The 25,683-nt window shown below is 52.1% G+C and overlaps 1 protein-coding gene across 3 annotated transcripts; it reads left to right on the top strand.

Annotated features, from left to right (window-relative positions):
• The first annotated feature begins 277 nt into the window (after positions 1-277).
• On the top strand, positions 278-25,683 carry CABP1 (calcium binding protein 1). Of its 3 annotated transcripts, XM_043438916.1 has the most exons (7): positions 8,174-8,788; positions 13,356-13,532; positions 16,722-16,752; positions 16,993-17,136; positions 19,136-19,245; positions 19,477-19,624; positions 25,225-25,683. In XM_043438916.1, the coding sequence occupies exons 1-7, from the start codon at positions 8,744-8,746 to the stop codon at positions 25,248-25,250; spliced, it is 681 nt and encodes a 226-aa protein (XP_043294851.1). In that variant the 5' UTR covers positions 8,174-8,743; the 3' UTR covers positions 25,251-25,683. The 3 variants fall into 3 exon arrangements, with proteins under 3 accessions (XP_043294850.1, XP_043294851.1, XP_043294852.1); XM_043438915.1 differs by lacking the exons at positions 8,174-8,788; positions 13,356-13,532 and adding an exon at positions 278-1,059; XM_043438917.1 differs by lacking the exon at positions 13,356-13,532.

Genomic DNA, 25,683 nt, shown 5'->3' with positions numbered 1-25,683 from the left:
TTACTTCCTTCACGTCTCTCGTCATCTTTTCGAAAGTTGTACCCCCTGGACAGTGCACCCCGCCAGTATTTCTGGAGGTTCCGGCGGTTGTGGGTCATTTGGGAACCTCCGGGCGTGCTCCCGGGCACCGCCGGCGCCACCAAGGTCTGGACTTCTTTGGGGCCTTTCGCCGAGCCCCTTCCCTCGCGCTCGCGGCTCCGCGCCGCAGCGCCCCCTCCGCCGCCAGGGGCCGCCCGGAAGCGGGGCTCCTCGAGCGCGGGGCGGGGCAAGGGGCGGGGCGCGGCGGTACCTGGGCCGCGGGAGAGCCGGGGGTGGACTCTTCGGGGACAGCCGGCGGCCCCCCCAGATTCGCACCGCCAGCCGCCGGGGAGCTCGGGGCTCCGGGCGTAGAGGCTGCGCTGTCACATGGGCGGCGGCGACGGGGCCGCATTTAAGCGGCCGGGGGACGGCGCCCGCCTCCAGCGCGTCCTCGGGCTCGGCTCCCGCCGGGCGCCCCGCTCTCTGCCCGCCGGGGGCCCAGCGCCGCGCCGCACCGCGCCGCCCCCGCCGGGCCATGAGAGCGCGGGCCCCGCCGCGATGAGCTCGCACATCGCCAAAAGCGAGTCCAAGACGTCTCTGCTGAAGGCGGCGGCGGCGGCGGCGAGCGGGGGCAGCCGGGCTCCCCGTCACGGCCCTGCCCGGGAGCCAGTGCTGCCCAGTCGCCGGCTGCCCGGCCCCTGCCCTGGCACGCCGTCGCCGTCAGGGGACCCCAGTTCGCGGAGGCCCCTGTGCCGGCCGGCGCCGCGAGAGGAGGGCGCGCGGGGGAGCCGGCGCGGGCTCCCCCAGGCGCACTGCAGGCCCCGGGAGGCGCCGCCGGCCGCGGCGTCCCGACCTTCGCCGCCGTCGCCGCTGCCGCCGGCCCGCGGGCGGGATGGGGAGGAACGGGGTCTGTCCCCGGCGCTCGGCCTCCGGGGCTCACTGCGAGCCCCGGGTCGCGGGGACTCCGCTCCAGCCGCCGCGTCCGAGGCAGACCCGTTCCTCCACCAGCTGCGCCCCATGCTCAGCTCCGCCTTCGGCCAGGTAAGGGCCGCGCCTCCCACCCGCTCCCTGGAGAGGCGCTCGGGACCCTGCCGCGGCTGCGCGCCCTCAGCCCTCCTCCCGCTGCCCGCGGCCCCCCAGGTCACACTCCTCTGGTCCTCCCGCCGCCTGGCGCCCTGGTCCGCGCGCCTCCTCCTCCCCCGTGCCTGATTCAGCACCCTGTGCGCTGTCCACGCTCCGGGCCTCTTCCGGGCCAGGCACCACCGCTTAGACTCCCTCCACCTGCCAGAACCGGCCAGTCTTGGAAGGCAGCGACCTCCACAAACAGCCTGGAAATTTGCAGGGATCAAGGAGGGGTGCTCCGAGCAGGTGGCGCCAAACCCACTCTTTCGGCCTCTGACCGAGAAGACCAATGAATGAGCATGGAGTCTGGGGGTCAAGAGAGGGGACTTTGGGTTATACTGCCTTGTCAGGCGATGAGGGACCCTAGCCATCGCCTGTGATGGCCCCAAAGACCTGGGGAAAGTTAGGAGAGCTAAAAATATGAGAAAAGAGGAGTGTGTGGGTAGACACGCAGGGCTGTAAGAGCTATGGCTCAAACTGGAACTTTGAGGGTATTTCAAGGAGGTTGTCATCTAGGAATGCCACGAGGATGGCAGTGGTCAGTTTTTGAGTTGTGGGGTGTGGAAGAACACCCAGAGATCCCTAGTCTGAGTTAGTGTGCATTCTAGGGTCAGAAAGGTCACTAAGGGGTCACGAATGGCTCATTTTGTTTCTTTTCTCTCAAGAGCCCCAAGCAGCTGGGCACCTGCCCTTTACAAATAGCCCCGTAGTCATAATCCAGATCTACAGTTTGAGGCCGTGCTGCTGGGGAGAGAGGCTCAGCAGAAAGGGACCTGTGAACTCCTGAGCAAAGCCAGGATTTCATCTAGTTCCAAGTCCATAATTAAGTCGAACTCGTTGGCACAGCGTGGACACCGTTCTGCGGCAGCCGAGGAGGGGTGTAATGCATAGATGTGATCAGAGTATTTGCATGGTGTGTGGGGGATGGAGGGTGGGGGCGGGCCTGTGCGTTTCTGTGCTGGGATGTAGCGTAAAGAAGCTGTTTCAAGCTCCTGGCTTGCCAGGCTGGATCAGAACTCCAAGGAGGCCGTGTGTGTTTTGCTTCAGATGTGCACAGTTCCTTTTCAAAATACTACTCCGCTGCGGCTGATGCCGGTGGAGGTCTGACATGAAGGCGGCTGCACGTAGGCTCGGGTTGCACGGGGCTGCGGTGGTGGTGTGATAGGGCAGCAGTCTGGCTTTGTTCCTGCCGGGAGCTCTCGTTAGTTGAGGCAGTTGGAAACAGTTTCTCCAGAGTAGAGCTGTGGATGCAGAGCTGTGACAGTGCAGCGCTGTGTTGACTGCGGTGGCTTCTGTATGACTGAGGGGGAGTCAGGTGTTAGGGCAGGAGTGGGCTGGCTTGCGAAAGGGATACCGTGCCAGTTGAATCGATGACAACTATCGGTTGCACTTATCAAATATTTTTTGATCGCCTGCTTTGTCCAGGCGTTTGCTGGGCACTATGGAGATGAAAGTAGAGAGGGTAGCGGGGTCCTGACTATTTTGGAGATTAGCAGTCTAGAAGTTTGGAAGGGTAGGTCATTGAGGATCACACACTTTCTGGTTATTTAGTTTGCCAGTGATCCGACTTCGTTCCTAGAAAAGGAGCCCTTTCTTTCCAGCCTTGCAGAATTTGCCTGCCTGGGCCCTTTGTGAGCACAGAGCATTTCAGCTCATGTGCTTCTCTTTCTTCTACTTTCTCAGTCATGAGATGAAGGCTGTTCTCCAGTCCAGTGTTCTGAAATGTCACCAGGGTCACCTGAGTCAGGAGGAGCTGGAAGGTCCCATCAAATATTTACTACCTTCCCCTGGAAGCTCTTGCCTTTGGAACTGCCGACTTTCTCTTTAAAGCTGGGCACATCCAGTCTGGGCTTCCTGCTGATGGCTCTAAGACATCTGCTCCAATGACAGGGACAACAACAAAACCCGGCCTGGGACTTTGTGTCAGAGTCTCCAGTCTCCTGCAAGAATTAGTCTTTCTGTCCCTTCTCTCTGCATGGAGATTTCTGTCCTTAGGTCGGAACCAAGAGAAGGGAAATGAGGTTCTGAATATAGAAACTTTCAGATAGGCTCTGCTTTGGGCAAAGTATAGCCCTGGGGAAATATATTTTTCATGTCTCCCAAGTTCTTTTCTTTTTTTTTTTTTAACCTTTGGTGAATCGCTTAACCTCGTAAACCTGTGTTTCCTTATCTGCATATTTGGGATAATCATAGTATCTCAGGTGGTGCAGTGGTAAAGAACCTGCCTGCCAATGCAGGAGACTCGGGTTCAGTCTCTGGGGCAGGAAGATCCCCTGGAGAAGGAAATGACAACCTACTCCAGTATTCTTGCCTGGAAAATTCCATGAACAGAGGAGTCTGGCAGGTTACAATCCATAGGGTTCCAAAGAGTCAGACACGACTGAGCGCGCACGCGTGTGCACACACACACACACACACACACACACACACAGAGTATCTCAATGGGTTTGGGGGGGGAATTAAAGGGGATATGAAGATATACACAGAGCTTGGCCTAGAGCAAGGGTCTGTGGATGTTATTCTTATTGTTGTTGTTGTTGATTCACTAACAAGGGCTATGTCAGAACTTGTTTCCATTTGTAACAGAGTCAGGGAGGGCCAGGGGCCAAAGCGACCCTGGGGGTATCAAGATAGACTCCCTCACTAGGGAACGGGAATTAGGGTTCTCCCAGTGACCTCACAGAGCATCCTTACGGCCTGCAGGGAGAACGTGTGCTTTTGAGGCTAAGGCATGGAATGGTGGGTTGGGAGATAGAGCTGAAGATTCCTACTCCAGCAATGTCACTTCCCATTGCTGTGACCTTGGGCCTGTTATTTTCTCTCTCTGGTCTGGGTTTCTTCATCCAGAAATAAGACTAATGACAAAAACAAAAAAAACTACCTTGCAGAACTCTTATGAGCGTTATACAAGGTTAAGGATGCCAAATGGCCTGGCTCAGAGTGGGTGCTAGAAAAGGGCTCAGGCTTCATTCATGTTATTATTATTATTATTAATAGAGTGATTGTCAAAATGAGGGCCTGCATAAGATAGTCTGAAAGCTGTCTCTGAGCTAAGTGACGAAGGCCACTAAAGGAAGGAGCTGAATGACCAAGGACCTTCCCTGGTATCCTCTTTGTGGCCAGTTAATAGCACACCACCCAACTATCTAGAGAGAAGATGTGGTATCAGAAAGCAACTCAAAACAGACAACTCTTGGCATTGGATCTTGGAAAACTAATTAGAAATTTTTTTTGGCTGTGCAGCATGTGAGATTTTAGTTCCCTCACCAGGGATTGAACCTGCACCCCCTGAAATAGGAAGCACACAGTCTTAACCACTGAACCATCAGGGAAGTCCAGAAAACTACCCAAAGAACAGTCTTTCTGTTCCTTATTCTGTTTGGGAAGAAACACCTCTTTAGAGGAGGCAACTATGAATAAAATCCATAGCTCTGTTCCATCCTTCCCCTTTCTCTAACTATAGGGACATCTCTTCTGATTTGAGTAGGCCAGCCCAATTCCTAAATTGCTTTGTGCATAACAGGATTGAGATATTTAATGTATGAATGAATGAATGACAGGTATCTCCAGCCTCTGGACTTCAGAGTTTCTTAATTCCCATAGTTAAGATGAGGGAGACAGGCGATGACAATTTGGGTCCTAACAGATTCAACTGCACTAGGCCTGTGTGCCTAGGATGATGGCTTGGGTGTATTACTTACTCCTTCCTGGTCAGGTCACTTCCTACTGCTCTCTTAAAAGGCTGGGAGCCCCTGTGGCCTTTCTCTGGGGCCTGGGAAAGGGGAAGAGAAGGCCCGTTTGTGGTTGACATAGATTATAGATGATAGGAGTGTCTTGGTGTCAGTTTGTAGGTTTCGCAGAAGCAACATTGGCACTTTAGATCTCTGTCTAGAATCCAGTAAACAATGGACAAAGCATCTTCTCATTATCTTCATAGCAAACTGTAAATGTAGCATCATCTTCCCCCATTTTAGAGATGAAGAGACAGACTCAAGAGAGGGGAAGTAGCTTGACCAAAGGTCCCAGAATAAGTAAAAGGCAGGACTGTGACGTGCTATGTCTCTCTCCAAACAGTCTGCCAGTGCCACACCATACCGGCTGGTAGAAAGTCACAGAAGTGTGTTTCCTATTTGTCAGAAGCATCCACAAAGCACCTCTCAGGTTACGACCCAGCTTTCCCCAAGTGTCTTAACACTGGGCTGCCATCCAAGTTCAAATGCTGGCGTTAGGACTGCTCAGGGCCCAAAGCCAGCCTCCCTCCTAATCAGGAATAATCAGCAACGGGTTTATCCTTCTCATCCCTCTGATCCTATTATCCCATTCCAAAACTCTAAGTGTGGATTCCGAAGGCCCAGGCCTGCTGCCACAGTGCATAGGGATGGGGAGGCGGGGCCGTGCGATGTGCTTTGCTTCTTAAGGAAGCCTCCACCATTCAGCCCTTTATAAAATTTTCTGCCGAAGGTCAAGCCATCTGCTTCGTCAAGATCAGTAGCTACTCCTGTCATGCAGAACCACCATCACCCCATCTGTCCAACCTAAAATAGCTTAAGCGAGCTCTGGGTTTGAATCCTGAATCCCTTGCTTCCGTTAAGCCCCCAGGCTACTGTTGGCACCCTCTCTGCTAAAGAAGGATGGAATTTCTTCAAAGTAGGTGGACTTTTCCATAGGGGGAAAAGTCCTGTCTCCTGTCTTCTGTCTCCAAGGACAGGGGCATATCCCAAGGTTGACAAATGGGTGCTATGCCATAGGCTGGCCTGAAGGGGGCAGGAGTCACCAGGTCTGACCTAGTGGGGGCCCTGCTGGGCAGGGTAAGGGGCACCTTCCAGATGCTTGGCACTGTGCCAAGCCCTTTGCAGGCGTGATCTCATTAACTCCTCATAAGTCCTACCAGGGAAGGGTTATTAGGGTACCCGTTTTATAAATAAAGAAACCAAGGCTCAGAAAGATGAACAAGTCCTCAAGCTCACATGGTTGGTAGGCAGCAGGGCAAGATTTGAACTCAGGTCTGTCCGACTCCACATGCTGAACTCTGTATCTCTAGATCAGTGGTTCTCAACACTGACTGCAGGTTAAAATTACCTGGAATATTAAACAACACCGGTGCCCGTGGTTCACCTACACCTATTCCATCAGCAGCTTTAGGGAAGTTCCCCAGTGATTCTAGTCTGCAGCCAGCACTGAAAACGTGCCTGCTTCACCCTGTCCAGTCTTTTCATATATCCACCCATTTAGCTCATATGAATTGGGTTTGTACCTTACCTGGAGCCTAACTCATCTCCCCTCTGGGGTCTGTGGTAAGCCCTAGCTTTTCAAAAGAGTCTGCAAGACTCTAGATTTTGTGTGCAAGTCTTTCCTGATCCCTCTACACTAAGTCAGATCCCTCTGGCTCACTTTCTCAGAGTGTTTGTGTTTCCCCTTCATGGCATTGACCTGAAAAGTGATTCAGTAAGTTGATAGCTCTTTAATATCTCCTGCCCCCCTGCTAGACTGTAAGCTCCCTGCAAGCAGTGAAAGTGAAAGTGTTAGTTGCTCAGTCATGTCCGGCTCTTTGTGACCCCACGGACTGTAACCCTCCAGGCTGCTCTGTCCATGGAATTCTCCAGGCGAGAATACTGGAGTGAGTTGCCATTCCCTTCTCCAGGGGATCTTCCTGACCCAGGGATCAAATCTAAAAGCAGGGACTATATGTATCTTGTTCCTACAACATTCCCAGAGCCAAGCACATGGGACAAATGATACTTCCTCCTTCCATGTTAATAATTCCTCATTCCAGTACCTGTTTTGAATCACGCACATTTTATAACCAGGCGAGGGAACTGGTGAGTGTTCAGAAGCCAGCAGAGCCAGGACTCATCCCAGGCCTCCAGACCCTTCAGTTTCATCTGAGTTCATTGCTCTTCTCACAGCCCTGCCTTCACGCTTTGTTTCCAAGAAACAGGTCTTTGAAGAAGGCATTTTTGTTGGCTCTTCCCATACCAGCTCCCCCCACCCTCCTCCAAGTGTCTTCACTCCCCTTTCCTGCCCTTTAGATGTCAACAACCTCGCCCCCACCCAGGCCTCTCTTTGTGTCCTCAGGAGGAGACCCTCCTCCTCCGTATCCCCTTCCAGAGGCCAAACCAGCCTGCTGAATGACTCCCCTGATTAAGCTATTCCATTGCCGTCACTGCACGGTTGTCAAGAGCCACCCAGGGACCTACCTCCTCAGTTCCCTGGGAGCCGGTCTGTGGCACCCTCTGGGCAGCATCCCCACCCATCTATCCCTGACGGGAGCTCTGCTCAGCCACCCAAAACTGGACCAAAAAAAAAAAAAATTCCTGCGAAAGGACCCTCTGTGGACTGAAACTCAGAGCGGTGCGCCGAAGGGTTTTTGCATCAGGGCCCGGAAAGAGCTTGGGGTCCCAGTCTGCCTCTGGTGCCCCCTGCTGGGAAAAGTAGGGGTGCAGGGAAACGTGGATACAGACTCTCCTGGGTCATCTGGCTCCGGGCTGTAGGTCTCGATGGTGACATCTGAGGCTTGAAATGAATTCACATCAAAGCTGGAACCGGAAGGGACGAGGACGTGCAGGCTACCTAAAAAGTTCTATTCATGGGACGTTGACGCCCCCTTTGCAAAGGGCGGCCTCTCTGCTCTGCGCCCCGAGGGAGCCGGTGAAAGATGCTCTGTCAGGCTCAGGCAGAGGGCTTGGGAGAAGGTTCGTCGCCCTCGCTCGCTCACGCCTGCTGGGCCAGCACTGCCTCCGTCAGGACCCGCTCAGGGCCGGCTCTTGATTTCCCCTGGGTCGGAAAGACGGCACACGGTGAAGGGAGCCAGCGGAAGAAGCCGCTGTTGGCTCAGCTGTGCTTCCAGCCCCGGAGCCTCATCCCATTTCAATGAGGAGGCAAGTGTGAAAAATGGAGCGTGATGGAGAGTCGTCACAAGATCTCCAGGGCCTCGACTGGAGCCGCCATCTCTCGATCTAGCTGCGATGGCCGGGGGCGATTAAGATGCCCGTTCGTCCCTGGGTGCGTGTGTGTATGTGTGTGTGTGTGAGAGAGAGAGAATGCACACACAAGGCTGGGAGCTGCGAGGCCCCGTGGATTTGGGGGCCCAAACTAGCCTGCTTCCCCTTCTGGGTCTGCTGGCCTAATTCCCAGCTGCAGCTGCCATTCTGGGCTCCCCTCCCCGAGGCAATCTCCCTGCAGATTTGACAGCGGGAGGGGAGGGGCCGAGGGAAGGGGAGTGAACCGGGAGAGGACTCGGCTGTAATCTCATGTAGCTGATCCCGCAGCCTTCTCCAGCTCGGCTGCCCTCTGCCATCAGCTCTCCAGGCGATTCTCTCTGTGCCTGCACTCTCCCCTCTTGCCTTCATCTCCTTAAGAAAGTGTCCAGAAAGTTAAACCCACACACACAATCCACCAAAAAAAAAAAAAAACACCAGGGAGCAGGAACAGGCAGACGAGTAAGCGAGCACGCGCGCAGGAGAGAGGGCTCAGCCGGTCTTGGAGGAAGCACCGCGCAGGCAGAGGGAGGCTGGGGTTGGCGGGACCGGGACTCAGGTCTCTTAGCCCCCGGGAGCCTCCTTCATGGACGCAGGGATCCTGAAAGGGGCTGCCTCAGCTTAGGATGGGCAACTGTGTCAAGTCTCCACTGAGAAATTTCTCAAGGAAGGTATGTTTCTGGAGTTCTTAACACCTGGGGTGGGAGATTGGGGCATCCTGCCATCTGTCCCAGAGGCTGGGGGCGGAGAGGGTGGACGTTTGAAGCTCGCTTCCCTTCCTGTGGGTTCTGTCTAGGGCCGCTTCCCTGTTCCTGCTTCTGCATTCCCTCCTATCACAGTTGTCTGTGTCCCGGGGCTCTAAGCTGAAGTTGGGATTTAGAGCTGCATGGGGGCCCATGTTTGGGAATTTGCATAAGATTTAGGAAAGAAACCATGTAGGGTCCTTACCATGTGCATGGACAGACTGCCTCGGGATAAGCAAGATGAGAAGAGGGTTAAGATGGACTTTGACCCTGCTGCTCGTGGTTCTTTCCCAGCGGTAGAGGAGGGGTTCGTTCATCTCCTCTGAGGGACTCTGACCCTCTCCCGTGGTCTCTAAGGTCTTCAGAGTTGTGGGTTTTAAAGTAGATCCCATTGTTACTGAGAGGAAACAAGCCGGACATCCCTGTCTACCCTTGCGAATTCTTGAGTCAGGTCAGAGACTCACAAATAGGACCAGTCTGGCTCAGGGCCCCAGGGTTGTTTCCATCGAGAAATGGAGTATACAGCAAAGGTGTCTGTCAATTGCGTTCTGTAGTGGGTGCATTGCTTATACACCGGGATAATATTCTTTTGCAAGAATCCCTTTTGGAAAGCAAATAATCACCTTCAAAGCATCTTTCCTGAAAGCCTGGTCTTACATCTGTAGGATCTTGCTTTAGGTGGGCTCTGCCTGTATTTCTGGCCCTCTGTAGTCAGGCCGTAGAAGAAATTCATAGGTATTTCATAAAGGAAGAAGAAATATGAGGGATGGTTTCCTCCAATTCTTTCATTTTCCAGAGAAGGAACTTGATTGCCACTCAGGTTAAGTGACTTATCCAAGGTCTCAGGTTAGCTAATGGCTCCTCCACCCCCAACCCCTTCCTACCCCCTCTGTTAGTTTGACAGCCTCTCAATTTAGGACATTTCAGGCTTTTTTGCTCATCTTCTTCCTCATTTAGCTAAGCTGCTCACATCAAATTCCTTTTAATCTTCGCTGTTCCTTGGATCTTTCTGAGGGTTGACTGTTTCTTCTGTGCATCCCCCACCCCCAGTCATCTGTCATCTTAAAGGAGAGTTCTTTGCATCAGACGTGGCCTCCACACTGTTGCAGAGAAGTAGAAATGGATTTGAATTAGTCTAGAGGACCACTGGGCGAATGCCCTTTCCCTGAGTTCTGTCCAGACCTTCAAGAGGTGAACTCAAGAACAAAAGCTGTCCTTCTGTCCTACCCCACCCGTGACTCAGACTTCTTAGGTCTCCTCTTTATAGCCATGTGACCTTGGATAAGTTATTTGACCCCTGCTGGGTCTCAGTTCCTTTGTCTATCAAGTGGAAATACTAACATCTACCTCCTGAGGTGATTGTGGGGCCTAAAGAAAGAGCTGGGATCGCTGCCCGGGATGCAGGCAGCTAACATACCCAGTATATGTTAGCTAGTGTTAATAGCATCATAATCATAATTTTTACATTCTGGGTTTTCTGAGAAGGGGGATGAGGAAAAGGAAACAGGAGAGGTTTTGAGTCCATGGAGTAAGGCAAAAAATCATAAAAGGTATTGCACTCAGTTTCATTGTTTAAAAAAATAATAGTAAACATTGCTTTTTCCTGAATATCTACAAGATCTCCAACATCTATTATCTTATTTACTGTTTTCCACTGAGTTGTTCTCTTGGCTATTTTCTAGAGAAAAGAATGAGACTCAAAGATAAGAGTGTTCCTGAGATGCTACAGCTGACTGGGAGCAGGGCTGAGATGTAAACCCTGGTCTGTGTGAATCCAGAGCTGGGGTTTTGTTTTTAATTTTGCCTCTCTCTCTTTCTCCTGCTGTCAGAGATGTTATTCATAGATTCGTGAACCTGACCTTATAGGTCATCTTAGTCCAAATTCCCACTCGCTGGGAAATGCCCTCTCCCACCACATCAAGTGCTTCCTCACTCAACTCCTCCTTCAGTGAATACATTCGATGAGAGGGAGCACGGTCTTGGCTGCCTTGTGTTGTTAGAAAGCTGTTAGGTCAGGAGGTGTGCCGGTTCCTCCTGTTGCCCTGCCGCACTCAGGAGATGCCCCCTTGGTGCCAGGAAACATTGTCAGCCCATGGGCCGCTGCCCACTTGGCTTCCTGTGTGGTGACCAGGAATTGGTGATGGAGATAGGCGGCCTCCTCCAGGCTCCGAGCTGGGCAGGACTGGGCTGTCAGGTGCCAGGGAAGAACAGCAGCCTCCTGGGGCAACTGGGTGCCAGACTGGGTTAAGATCAAGAGATGCAGTGGAAATTCCCCAGCCATTGCTGGTTCTTGCTTCGTGGGAGCAAATTTTTCTCTGTCCTCCTCACTTCTTTCCTGATTGGCAAATATTCTCCCACTTCTTCTGCAGCCAGAAGTAAATGCCTTCTGGCGCCCAGCATCTCTCAAGTTGCATCATCATCATCATCGTCATCATCGTTGTCATCATCATTGTCATCACCATGGCAACTCCACATATTCGGCTCCTGCCATGCTCTAGGCACTGCGCAATGGCTCATTTGCCTCTCACAGAATCCTGTGAGTGGCCCTGATCATCCCCCGCTGGACAGAGAATGAAACCAGGGCCCAGAGAGGTGAAGTGACCTGCCCAAGGTCACACAGCGAAGCAAGCGGCAGAGCCAGAATATGTCCCCAAGACTGTCTGAGTCCAAAGCCAGTTATACTCAAGCTGCTCTCTGAGTTCCCTGCCACCTGCTGCCTCCTCCTCCTGGGTGTGCTCATCTGAGCCAAGTGAGTGAGAGTCAGCCAGAAACAAAAAGGCTGATTCTCTGCAAATATCTCCTGAGATTGTTTCCTGGGGCTTAACCACAGTTGACTCCCTGGCTCCCTCTGTCCAGAAGGTCTCTCTGGTCCTGCCCTCACTCTAGCCAGGTCCCTGTAGCCTGTGTGAGTGTGGCCGAGGCTCTGAACCTCTTTTGGTCATCAATCCAGAATGGACCCTGATCACCCCTCAAGTTCTAGGACTACTCAGGGTGACCCTCATTGCACTCCCTGGACTCGGGCCTTGCACTGAGGGCCCGTACCTTGGGTCTGTGTGGCTGCTTGCCATTAGAGGAACCAGAATATTGCTCCTTCCTCTCTAGGCCTGGAAGAAGCTTAGAAGTTGGACAAGAGTCTAGACTGCAGCCCCACACTGTGGGGCTTCGAGAAGGAGCATGAGGACAGGGTGAGATGTGGGAGATTGCTTTGCTTGTCCACCTGGGAGGACAGGCTTCCCCTTAGGTCTCAGCATCTTCTCCTGAGTGGGACCTTCTTGGAGCTGGAGGAAACTGGCAGGAAGAGGGTGCAGCAGAATGGATGGGTGGGACATGCAACTCTGGGGTCCTTGGACAGAGGCAGCCCTCTAAGTTTTCACTGCTCTTTCCTTAGACGGTTTGGCTCCAGCCCCTCACTCTGGGGGTGGAGGTATCCAATCTGGGGGCTGAAGGCAGACCACCCCGACCTAGGGGGACCCTGGGCATCCTGGCGAGGAGGCTGGGCTGGGAGAGAATGTTGAGTCTGGACACTGCTGTTGTCCTAAGGGGACGGTCTGTGGGCAGTGCTGACTTTTTATAGCTGCATGGGAACCATCAGGGGGAGGATGGGCTGGCTGGGGCCAGGGAGCCTGGCTATATTTGGTCAGAACAGAGGGCCCCTGCCTAAGCCTCCAGAGGTCCCTGGACCAGGCACAGAGCCAGCGAAGGCGGGAGGGACGAGGAAGATTGCTGATGGGAGACAGCGTCTAGTCTTGAGGCCGTGAGCTAGGTGGAAGCTGACGGACAGAAGTGCTTTGTTTAGCCCACACAGTGCTTTAAATCGGAAAGTCTGGCAACACCGGGCTGGAGTTACGTCACGCTGTCCCTTCAGAGGGACCCAGAGCATCCATCTTACCCCAGGCCCCGCCTCTCACACCTGCCTGCTTCGTTTCCGTTTGCCATGGCCCCTGTGTGGGCAGCCTCCGGTCCCGCAGACTAGCTGAGCCCACGCTCTGCTGCCAGCTCTGATGGTCCTCACTACCTCCAGTGGGTTCTAGCAGGGGTAGGATCAGAGGTCCGCTGGGGAGCTTGGCCCCAAGGATTGTGCCGGGATGTTGGGAGCATCTTAGGAAAGGACCTTATTCCCTGAATGAACAGAAGCCTCCCTCTGCCTGCTCCTCTCTCTGAGCTTCTGTCTGCACACGAGGGTGTGTTTCTGTGCACGTGTGTGTGTGTGTGTGTGTGTGTGTGTGTCTGCAGGTGTGCCACACGGTGTCACACCCAGATCTCCCTGGAACATCCATTTCGGCCCATGATCCGGGACTCCGTCTGTCGGACCAGTTTGCTGCCTGCTGCCTGTGCATCCTGAAGGCTCTCTGCACCCTGGTGTTTGCCTCTCAAGGTCTTCTCTTGAGAAGGGGCCCTTCTAGGATCGGGAGCCAGGCTGGGGCCCGGAGGACCCAGGTAGACCAGAGAGGTGACATCCTGCCTCTGTTTTGTATTTGCTTGGTGCTGGCTGAAGATGCGCCAGGAGGAGACCAGCTACACAGTGGTGCAGACGAGCGAGGAGGGGCTGGCGGCCAGCAACGAGCTCCCCGGGCCACTCCTGATGCTGGCTCAGAACTGCGCGGTCATGCACAACCTGCTGGGCCCGGCCTGCATCTTCCTGCGTAAGGGCTTCGCGGAGAACAGGCAGCCTGTACGTAAGTTGGCCCCGGTGGAGCTGCGTTCGACTTGGCTTCACGGGGCATGAGGAAGGAGGTGCTGGGAAGAAGAGGGGCTCTGTACACAGTGGTGTGCATCCCCCGGCAGACGCACCTCACACCCTCAACTTGTGAACCTGACCCCCAGAGTTTCCCACTCATGGCTGCAGAGCCCTGATGCGTCCACATTCACCAGCACAAAAATAATAGCAGCTATAGTATTGTTTGGGGTTTGAGGTTTTTTTTTTTTTTTTTTTTTTGAGCACTTAATATGTGCCAGGCACTGTACTCAGTCCTTTGGTGCTTAAGCCGCAGAGCAACCCCAAGAGGTAGGTACTATTATCCTCCCCATTTGCAGATGAAGAAATTGAGTTGGAGAGAATAACATGCTCAAGGTAACAGCTGGTAGGTGATAGCAGTAGGATTCAGACTCAGGGAGCCTGACTCAAGGGTCCCCTGTGTTCTGAACAACACTACCGAATACACAGCACTGTCCACTAGAACTTTCAATGATGATAGAAACATTTCTCCGATCAGCACAGCCCTCTACATTAACCACTGGCCCTTGAAGTGTGGCTAGTGCAACTGAAGAAGTGGATTATTAATTTTCTTTGATTCCAATTCCAATTTAAGTAGTCACATGTGCCCACTGCTTTGGAGGGCCTCTCATACATATCTGAACAGTCACAGAGAGGAGGGTATTGATGATGTTACAGATTCAAACATCGGTAGGTTTATCAAATGGTGGTGGTTGAGTTGCTAAGTTGTGTCCAACTCCTATGACCCAATGGACTGTAGCCCGCCAGTCTCCTCTGTTCAGTCCATGGGATTTCCCAGGGAAGAATACTGGAGTTCTGGAGTGGGTTGTCATTTCCTTCTCCAGGGTTTATTGAATGCCACCTGCTAAACACTTTACATTATCTTGCCTCACAGATGCTCACAAAGACCCTGTAAGGTGGTTTCTAGTATTAACCCATTTTACAGATGAGGAATCTGTGGCTCATACAGTGGAAGCGACCTACCCAAGGTCCTCCATCTAGGAAGCAGCAGATCTGGGCTTTGTCCTTGAGTCCATCTGACATTAGAGGCCAAACTCATCCCTTTACTGCATAAGTTGGGGAGTGAGGGCTGTGGTGGGCTCCGTTCCCACCTGACCCCCTGAACCGGTGTTCATGGTTTCCCTGTCATGTCGCTGAGCATCCCTGGCTCTGCTCCACATCCCCCACCACTCTGCCCTGGGGAGCGTGTGACTCGGGGACCAGCCACCAGGACAGAGCCAGACCAGCTCTTGCCACAGGCACATGGCCAAGGGGTACTGGCTTTTCTGCACCCTGGTTCTGGGTTTACAAGAAGCAGGGAAGGGGCTGCAGAGCTGATCCTGGAGATGTGAGAGGCTGCAGGGTGGGAAGGGACTTGTCGCCTGTCCCAGTGAGCATACCCTGCATGTGTGTGTACATGCATATTCTCGCTGACGCTTTCACTTATGGGGGGTACCAGGCATTGTGAAAAGCACCCTTTGTGGTCACTCAAGATCCCAGTCTGACTAAGAACAGCTAGTGGGTGATAGAGGTAGGAATAGGTAGGTGTTAGAGGGAGTGACAACCCCTCCCTGTGCAAGGCGACAGGCTTTTTAAGTGGAAGTCCTTCTAGTCATCTCACAGAGACAGACAGCTTCAGCTTGAAATGCTGCTGGCAGGACCTGGGAGCCTGCAGACTACTCGTGTCAAGCTCATGTACACTCTCAGCATGGTCCTGCCATGTACAGCCCCTTCCAAGAGCCAAGTCCTTCCTGTGCAGCTGGTGGTCCTGCAAAATGTTGCTCAACAGCCCCTTTCTAAAAGATTCCCGGGTTTTCTGGCACTGGGATTCCTTGCCCTGGGGCCAGTTTGGAGCAGGTGGGCAGCAGCCTCTCACCTGCCCTGGCCCAGTGGGCTAGAACAGCCCACGTGCACGGCTATGGCACGCCCACATGTCTGTGTCCCTGACTGGATTACCCACACCTGGTGTGCACTCCCTCAGGGCGGGCACACCCTGCCCCTTTGGGCAGGGAGTTGTGACATATGGGCAGGATGAGCCCCGTGGACCAGTTTTGGAGCCTGCTAAGCATGTCCAGCTGGGCACCGCATCCATTTCATGCCAGTCTGTCTCCCTCCTGGGCAGGCCTGGGGCAGCTGGCAAGTCACCAGCTGGAGCCTGCCCCCTGCTCCTTCCGGGCCCACTCTTTGGAGACTTCTCTGCCATCTGTTCGGATGCCTCGCCCTGGGGCTTCCTTGACTCCCCAAGGAGACCTGGGCACTGCTTGAGGCTGGAGACGTGTGCTTTGGACCCTGGCAGCCGCCAGAGGCACTGGCAGCCCCCAGGGTCCTATGCTGTGTCCTGTGACGGGGCGAGGTCTAAGATGGGGGCCCAACTGGAGAAGGTGGGGCGGTGCCCAGGAAGCAGGGCGCAGTCCTAATCCTGCCTCCATTCCCTCTGCTCCTTCTCTTCCTCCCTTTCGTGCACTGGTCTGGACCCCACTTCCTCTCCCCCAGCCTCTTGCTTCTCCCATTGCCCCCCCTCAGCCCCTCTTCTCCCCAGCTCTTCCTGGTTTCATTGTGTGTGTGTGTGTGCGTGCTCAATTGTGTCCGACTCTTTGCGACCCCATGCACTGTAGCCCTCCAGGCTCCTCTGACCATAGAATTTTCCAGGCAAGAATATTGGAGTGGGTTGCCATTTCCTTCTCCAGGGGATCTTCCCAACCCAAGGATCGAACCAGCGTCTCTTGTGTCCCTGCACTGGCAGGCGGGTTCCTTAGCAGCTGAGCCACCGGGGAAGCCCTTGGTTTTATCGGGTAGAGCCCTCTTCTACCTGTTGGGATCCTCCCAATAACCCCATTTTATTTACAGGTTTTGGCCTCCAAATCAGTTCTGTTCCCTGACCACAGGCTTGTGTCTGGAATAAGGGGTTAGGGGTGCAGAGGTTCTGGGCCCAGGTTGGAAGGGGCTTCTGGCTCCCCGGCCTCTCCCATGTGTGTGAGATGGGTGGGGCTGCACTTTTCCCTTCCAGGACATGGTCCAGGCACACCTCCGCGGCCGCCCCATCACCTCCCAGCCAGTGCCTGCTGCCACTGGGACGGCCCTCAGCTGGGCACTGGATGACTTCTGGGCCCCTCCCAGCTGCTAATGGCACATGTTCTTTTGTTTCAGGACAGATCTCTGCGGCCAGAGGAGATTGAAGGTGAGACCTGGCCTCTTAGAGGAGGGTGTTGCTCAGCCATCCAGGAAGATGAGGGGAGCGGGGTGGGTGGGAAGAGGGGCAGAGACATCTCGGCTTCCTGTGAACAGGTTCTAGTGCAGAGCCGGGCATCCTCTGGGGAGCCGGGCGTTGAAGGAATGCATGAGTCGATGGGCCCCTCGGGGCAGCCTCTGCCCCAGAGGCTCTGCGGGTCACCACATCCACCTTCCTTCTCTTCCCTAGAGCTCAGGGAGGCCTTCAGAGAATTTGACAAGGACAAGGATGGCTATATCAACTGCCGGGACCTGGGTAACTGTATGCGCACCATGGGCTACATGCCCACCGAGATGGAGCTCATCGAGCTGTCTCAGCAGATCAACATGAACCGTGAGTCCCTCCGCCAGGCACCCCCTTCCCTCCCCGGCCTCGCCCTTGCTGTCCTCTGCCTGGGTTCAAGTTCTGAGCTCCCCCTTCTTCCTAGCTCTGTGACCTGCGGGCAAACCACTTACCCTCCCTGTGCCTCAGTTTCTTCACCTGTAAAATGAGGGGTGGAATAGGGAGTCAACCGGGGGTATGTTTATTTATTTATTGTTTTTTCTTGGGTTACTTATTCATTTATTTTTTGGGGAAACAGCTTTATTGAGATATAATTCATATACCATACAGTTGACTCACTTAAAGCATTCCCTTCAGGGACTTCTGTGGTGGTCCAGTGGTTAGGACTCCTTCTTCTCACTGCAGGGGGCATGGGTTTGATCCCTGGTTGGGAAATTAAAGTATAGATTTCAGTGGCTTTTAGTATGTTCAGAGTTGTGCAACCATCACCCCGATCAACTTTAAAATATTTTCATGCCCCCTCCACCAAAGAAGTCCTATACCACTTTGCCATCACCCCCAAGTCCCTCCCCAGCCCTGGGCAACCACTAATCTACATTCTGTCTAAGCAGATTTGCCTATTCCGGGCATTTCTTTTTTTTAAGTTGAAGTATGGTTGATATACAGTATTATATTAGTTTCAGGTGTACAACATAGTGATTCAAAATTTTTATAGATTATACTGTATTTAAAGTTATTGTAAAATATTGGCTCTATTCCGCATGCTGTACAATATACCCCTGTGGCTTTTTTATGTTACACAGAGTAGTTGACATCTCTTAATCCCCAGCCTCTATGTTTCCCCTCCCCCAAACCCCCTTCCCTTCACTGGTGACCGCTGGTTTGTTTTCTGTATCTGTGAGCCTGTTTCTCTTTAGGGGATATATATATATATTTTTTAATTATTTATTTATTTTGGTTGTGTTGGGTCTTTGTTGCCACGCGCGGACTCTCTCTCGTTGCGCTGAGCAGGGGCTGCTTCCTGGTTGCGGTGTGCGGGCCTCTCATTGCCGCGGCTTCTCTTGTTGCAGAGCATGGGCTCTAGAGCACGGGCTTCAGTAGTTGTGGTGCACAGGCTCAGCTGCCCCATGGCAGGCGGGACCTTCCCAGACCATGGATCATGTCCCCTGTACTGGCCGGCGGGACTCCCAACCACGGGACCACCAGCAAAGAAGTCCCTAGAGGATATTCTAAACAGCCCAATAAATCAATACCTGGCACTCAGTAAGAGTTGAACAGAGGACGCTACCATTATTATGTTTTTCTCTGTCTCACTTTGGGTTCTCCCAGGAGCAGACCAGGAGACAAGGGTTTGAGTGTGGAGTTTACTTAGGAGGGGCAGGACAGAGTTGGTAGAGAGTAGGGAGGCGGGAGGGTGAAGACAGGGCACCAAAGCAGAAGGCACTTGAGGAGCTACCACTGTGGGTGATGAGCTCAGGGTGCTGGCGTCGAAGGCCCACCGTGGAGCTGTCTCTCGGGCTGGGTATTTATCCCCCAAGCTCAGTCACTGGCTGAAAGTGTTGTGAGCAGGCCCCGGGGGCAGGTCTCCTGTATTTCCACCCTCTGAAGGCTGGGTGAAGTTGGAAGGTGGCTGAAGCTGGCTGAAGGTTGGAAGGTGAGTTCCACTTGCACAGTGAGGGAGAGAGGGGGGCAAGTGGGCAAGTGGGCCAGGCGCTCACGACTCCTGCTTCCCTCTCTGTCTTTCTGCATGTTTGTCTCTGTCTCTCTCCTGCTCTGAAATTCTTCGCCTATCTCTGTGACTTCATGTTTCTTTCTCCCCTCTGTACCCCTGTCCAGTTCCTGACTCACCCTTAGTTAGCCCCCGGCCTCTCCTCTGAGCTGTTCTATGATAACCCCCTGTCCATGGTCACTTATCTGTCCTCATTCGGCCTCTGCTTTTACCCTGGGCCTGTCGCTGGGCAGGTCAGGGGGAGCTGGCAGCTCCCTCGGCTGTCTAGTTGGAGGTGGGTAGTGGTTAGATGGATGACCCAGCCTGTTCCTCTGTCCCCAGTGGGTGGCCATGTGGATTTTGATGACTTTGTGGAGCTAATGGGACCTAAACTCCTGGCGGAGACGGCAGATATGATTGGAGTAAAGGAACTGCGAGATGCCTTCCGAGAGGTAAGTGGTGGACAGTGTACAGGCAGGGGCGGGGGACTTGTTAGAATTCCCAACCTGAAAGGAACCTGGACCTCTGGATCCCACCCCAGGGGAAGAAGCTTGGACAGAGAGGCGCTCTGGGGAAGGGGTTGTGGGGGGGACAGTGATGCTGAAGACGGGGTTCAACCTTGGGGTCTGCTTCTGACAGTCTTTCTGTTGTAGCTCCTCTTCCCTCCTTCATGCCCCCTCTAGTTTGACACCAATGGTGATGGTGAGATAAGCACCAGTGAGTTACGAGAGGCCATGAGGAAACTCCTGGGTCATCAGGTGGGACACCGAGACATAGAGGAGATTATCCGGGACGTGGACCTCAACGGGGATGGACGAGTGGACTTTGAAGGTAGGCGGGTCTTGAGAGTGGAAGAAGAACCAAGACAGGAGTGGGCATCCTCAGAGTTTATCCCTCCACATGGGTGTCCATCATGCAGTCATCAATCCACCCCAACTTTCCATCCCCTTACCCTTCCATCCTTCCACCCCTCTAATCCATCGTCTGTTCCTGCATCCATCCATCCATCCATCCACCCATCCATCCATCCATCTTTCCAGATCTCTCTTTCCATGTGTATATCCATCTGTCTCTTTTTCTGTCCAGGTGCCTATTTATTCACTAACAGATCTCCAAACAATTATCCATAGAATCATTTACCTATGGCCTTACCTACCCATCCAGGCATCTATTCATTCTTCTGTACATTCACCCATGCCTCCATCTACCTGTATACCTTCTCCCATCTATCCATGCATCTGTAACTCTCAACATTCATTCAGACATTTATTCTCTACCCATCCGCCTGTATCTCCACCCACACTTCCATTGATCTGTCAGTCGTCTGTACTTTCCCCATCTGTATCCATCTAATCATCCATCTATCCACTCCTGTGTCCCTCTGCCCCCACCCATCTCTTTCTATGTCTATTGACCCACCTTCTCCTATATCCATCAATGGAGGTATTTTCTGAACACCACATTCCTCAACCTGACACTCAGACCCCTTAAGATCGATCCACAACTCACCTCCCTGGCCACAGCTTTCACCATTCCTTCACTCACACTCCACCTTAAAACCACAGGTGATCCAAAAGCCTGCCAAGCTCTCATTTGATTACACTATTATTTTTGTCAGGATGCCTTGTATTCTGTTTTTCACTGGGGCTAAAGTCTATTCCATCTTTAAGACCCAGCAGTGGGGCCACTTCCCTCGGTCCCCAGACTGAGCTTCCTCTTTTCTGGGCTTTCACAGCACCTCAGGCTTACCCTCGTTCTTCACACTGGCCCCTAAGCGCTAGTTATATCTCCACTTAATTCTGAACTTTTGGAGAAAAGAGGAACCCTACTTTCTTTATCTCTGAGATTCCCACAGAACTCAGTATCTGACACATAGTGAATGCTCAGTAAAAGTGTTTTTAAAATAGTAATAATCATAATTAGTGATCATCTCTAACTGTACATGCTCTATATAGTCAGCAAAAACAAGACTGGGAGCTGACTGTGGCTCAGATCATGAACTCCTTATTGCAAAATTCAGACTTACATCGAAGAAAGTAGGGAAAACCACTAGACCATTCAGGTATGATGTAAATCAGATCCCTTATGATTATATAGTGGAGGTGACAAATAGATTCAAGGGATTAGATCAGATAGACAGAGTGCCTGAAGAACTATGGATGGAGATTCATGACATTGTACAGGAGGTAGTGATCAAGACCATTCTCAAGAAAAAGAAATGCAAAAAAGCAAAATGGTTGTCTGAGGAGGACTTATAAATAGCTGAGAAAAGAAGAGAAGCAAAAGGCAAAGGAGAAAAGGAAAGATATACCCGTTTGAATGCAGAGTTCCAAAGAATAGCAAGGAGAGATAAGAAAGCTTTCCTCAGTGATCAGTGCAAAGAAATAGAGGAAAATAATAGAATGGGAAACACTAGAGATCTCTGAAAAGAAAATTAGAGATCCCAAGGGAACATTTCATGCAAAGATGGGCACAGTAAAGGACAGAAATGGTATGGACCTAACAGAAGCAGGAGATATTAGGAAGAGTTGGCAAGAATACACAGAAGAACTATACAAAAAAGGTCTTCATGACCCAGATAACCACGATGGTGTGATCACTCACTTAGAGCCAGACATCCTGGTGTGTGAAGTCAAGTGGGCCTTAGGAAGCATCACTATGAACAAAACTAGTGGAGGTGATGGAATTCCAACTGAGCTATTTCAAATCCTAAAAGATGATGCTTGAAAGTGCTGCACTCAATATGCCAGCAAATCTGGAAAACTCAGCAGTGGCCACAGGACTGGAAAAGGTCAATTTTCATTCTAATCCCAAAGAAAGATAATGCCAAAGAATGTTCAAACTATCACACAATTGCACTCATTTCACACGCTAGCAAAGTAATGCTCAAAATTCTCCAAGCCAGTCTTCAACAGTACATGAACCGTGAACTTCCAGACGTTCAAGCTGAATTTAGAAAAGGCAGAGGAACCACAGATCAAGTTGCCAACATCTGTTGGATAATGGGAAAAGCAACAGAGTTCCAGAAAAACATCTACTTCTGCTTTATTGACTGTGCTAAAGCATTTGACTGTGTGGATTACGACAAACTGAAAAATTCTTAAAGAGATGGGAATACCAGACCACCTTACCTGCCTCCTGAGAAATCTGTTTGCAGGTCAAGAAGCACCAGTTAGAGCCAGACATGGAACAACAGACTGGTTCCAAATTGGGGAAAGAGTACGTCAAGGCTGTATATTGTCACCCTGTTTATTTAACTTCTAAGCAGAGTACATCATGCGAAATGCCAGGCTGGATAAAGTTCAAACTGGAATCAAGATTTCAGGGAGAAATATCAACAACCTCAGATACAAAGATGATGCCATCCTTATGGCAGAAACTAAAGAGCCTCTTGATGAAAGTGAAAGAGGAGAGTCAAAAAGCTGGCTTAAAACTCAACATTCAAAAAACGAAGATCATGGCATCTGGTCCTATCACTTCATGGCAAATAGATGGGGAAACAATAGAAACAGTGACAGACTTTCTTTTCTTGGGCTCCAAAATCACTGCAGATGGTGACTGCAGCCATGAAATTAAAACATGCTTGTTCCTTGGAAGAAAATCTATGACCAACCTAGACAGCATATTAAAAAGCAGAGACATTACTTTGCCTACAAAGGTCCATCTATTCAAAGCTATGGCTTTTCCAGTAGTCATGTATGGATATGAGAGTTTGATCTAAAGAAAGCTAAGCACCAAAGAATTGATGCTTTTGAACTGTGGTGTTGGAGAAGACTCTTGAGAGTCTCTTGGACTGCAAGGAGATCCAACCAGTCCATCTTAAAGGTGATCAGTCCTGAATATTCATTGGAAGTACTGATGCTGAAGTTGAAACTCCAATACTTTGGCCACCTGATGCAAAGAACTGACTCATTGGAAAAGAGCCTGATGCTGGGAAAGGTTGAAGGCAGGAGGAGAAGGGGATGACAGAGGATGAGATGATTGGATGGCATCACCGACTCAATGGACATGAGTTTGAGCAAGCTCCGGGAGTTGGTGAAGGACAGGGAAGCCTGGCATGCTGCAGTCCATGCGGTTGCAAAGAGTCGGACACGACTGAGCGACTGAACTGAACTGAACTGAACATTTATTATATACCAGTCACTGTACTAAGTAACTTTACATGTATTATCCCATTTAATTTTTACAATGACTCCAGGGACTGCACTGTTATTACCTCATGTTACAATTGAGTAAACTGAGCCTCAGAGAAGTAATATAACTTGCTTCTCTTACAGAGGAGCAGAGCTGGGTCATAAACTCAGGCCTGGAATCTCAGCCATTCCATACATTACACTGTTCATGACACCATCTGAGGCACCATGGGATACAGGGGGGAAAAACACAGCAAAACACTGATTCTACACTCATAAACTTGGGTGCTGAGCAGAAAGGCAAGATAAACATGAGCTAGACTGTGAATATGTCCAGAACACTAAGGCTGGGAGGACTTTTCTGGGGAGTAGCTGGTCTTCAAGGTCAAGGAGAGTGTGGCAGTGGAGAGGCTTGGCTACCAAAGGCTTGGCTACCACCAGAGCTGAACATTTCAGGTACCCCGTGTCCAGGTAGTGACCCCTACAGATGACCGCTCTTCCCTGAAAGCCCAGTATCTCCCATTCATTCTACCAGCATGTGTTGTACATGAGCTGTGTGCCAAGACCTGATCCCCACCTTGAGGAGCCCATGACCAGCAAGGAAAAGAGAAGCCGACAGTATAGTCCATGCCATGTGGGGGGAAGAACAGCAGGCTGTTGCATACAGCGGGGGCACCTTTGCCAAAGTGGCAAGGATTAGGGAAGGCTTCCTGGAGGAGGCTGTAAGTAAGCAGAGCCCTAAGAGACAAGTAGGAGTCACCAGGTGAAAAAGAAGGAAGAGATATTTGCCCTATGGAATTGAAAACTCTTACCTACACAAAAACCTACAAACAGATTTACTGTTTATAGCAGCCTTACTTATAATCGCCAAAATTTGGAAACAACCAATATGCCCTTCACTAGGTGAATATATAAATAAAACTGTGGTATACCCAGGCAATGGAATATTATGCAGCGTTGTAAAAGAAACGTGCTATCAAGTGATGAAAAGACATGGAAGAAACTTAAATGCACAGTAAGCAAAAGAAAATCTGAAAAGGTTGCGTACTCTGTGATTCCAACGATATGACATTCAGGAAAAGGCAAAACCATGGAGACCCGGAGACAGTGAAAAGATCAGTGGTTGCCAAGAGTTGTTCGTGGCAGAAGGGATGAATAGGGGGAACACAGAGGATGTTTAGGCAAGTAAAACTATTCTGTGTGATACTATAATAGGGATATATGTCATTATACATTTGTCCAAACCTATAGAGCCTCCAGGTCTTCCCAGGTGGTGCTAGTGGTAAAGAACCCACTTGCTAACGCAGGAGACTCAGAGACGTGGGTTCGATCCCTGGTTGGGGAAAATCCCCTGGAGGAGGACATGGCAACCCACTCCAGTATTCTTGCCTGGAGAATCCTCATGGACAGAGAAGCCTGGGGGACTATAGTCCATAGGGTCATACAGAGTTGGGCACGACTGAAGCGACTTAGCACACACACACAGAGTCTCCAACACCAAGGATAAATCCTAATGTAACTATGCACGTGGGGTAATAATGATGAGTCAACATAGGTTCATCTGTAAGCAACATCCTACTCTGCTCGGGGATGTTGGTGATGGAGGAGGCTGTGTGTGTGTTTGTGTGTGTGTGTAGAGGCAGGGGGTAGATGGAAAAATCTGGACTTCCTGCTCAATTTTGCTGTGAACCTAAAACTGCTCTAAAAAACAAAGTCTAGTTAAAAGAGAAGGGAGCAGGACAGGTTGCAGGAAAGCTAAGCGGGGAGGGGAGGGGGGAGTCAGCTCCACCTGAGGTGCAGACAGGGGATCCACGGAGTCGAACTTCGTGGTAAGGGGTGAGTAGTGACAGGTAAGGCTGGAGCTATCAGCTGGGGCCAGAACAGGGAGGCCTTGGGGTTGTGCCCGTTGCCCTGTGGGGACCATGAGAGGTTTGAAAGCGGTCACACGTACAGATAGAAAGATCCTGCTGGCTGCTGCAAAGAAGAGGGATTGGAAGATGCTGGATGGGGAACTTCCCTGGTGGTCCAGCAGCTAGGATTCCATGCTCCCACTGCAGGGGGCCTGGGTTCAATCCCTGGTCAGGGAACTAAGATCCTGCATGCCACGTGGTGGGCGAGACCAAAAAAAACAAAAAACAAAAAACCATGCGGATGGACACTGAGGACCAGCACCGGTCAGAGGCGGTGGCCACAGACGGGGGAGGGAGGCATCGATCTGAGGAAGGTGTGGGGGCAGTGTCCTGCACCCTGACTGCTGCTTTCTCCCCATCCCCGCCCGTTCCCCCGCCCCCACCGCAGAGTTTGTCCGGATGATGTCCCGCTGAGGCCGCCAGGGCCCCTCCAGGACCGCCAAGCTCCGCGGGGCGGGAGAAGAAGAGCCTGAGCTCGCCTCACCCTGCTGCCGCCGCCGCCGCCGCCCAGAGCCCAGGATGTACTGGCGGACGGGGCCTGCCTGCACCCCGGGGAGGTGCCCACCCCGGACCCCCACCCCTCCGCACTGTGAAAAAGACTCACGACTCCTGCAACTGGAAAGGGGGGGCGCCCGCCAACGAGGAGGCCACCATGCCAGGCCGGCAGAGGTCAGGCCGGGCGCCGAGTGCCACGGACCCAGCCGCCGCTGGCTGGGGTGGGGGGGCCCACACAGCATGTCTGCCCCAGGGCAGAGCCTCTCACCACCTTCCTTAGCTCTGTGCCCGTCCCAGCTCGCCTCAGCCCTGTTATCTCAGAACCAATAAAAATATTTCCAAGAGGAAGGTG

The sequence above is a fragment of the Cervus canadensis genome, chromosome 1 (assembly GCF_019320065.1).
Source record: "Cervus canadensis isolate Bull #8, Minnesota chromosome 1, ASM1932006v1, whole genome shotgun sequence".
Classification (NCBI taxonomy): domain Eukaryota; kingdom Metazoa; phylum Chordata; class Mammalia; order Artiodactyla; family Cervidae; genus Cervus; species Cervus canadensis.
The sequence above is the reverse complement of the archived record's forward strand: the minus strand, read 5'-3'. Positions and strand labels throughout refer to the sequence as shown.

Coding starts and splice junctions, on each gene's coding strand:
- CABP1 (XM_043438915.1), top strand. CDS start 406: ATGGGCGGCGGCGACGGGGCCGCATTTAAGCGGCCGGGGGACGGCGCC. Junction 1,060..16,721: donor TCAGCTCCGCCTTCGGCCAG/GTAAGGGCCGCG, acceptor CTTTTGTTTCAG/GACAGATCTCTGCGGCCAGA. Junction 17,137..19,135: donor TCAGCAGATCAACATGAACC/GTGAGTCCCTCC, acceptor CTCTGTCCCCAG/TGGGTGGCCATGTGGATTTT.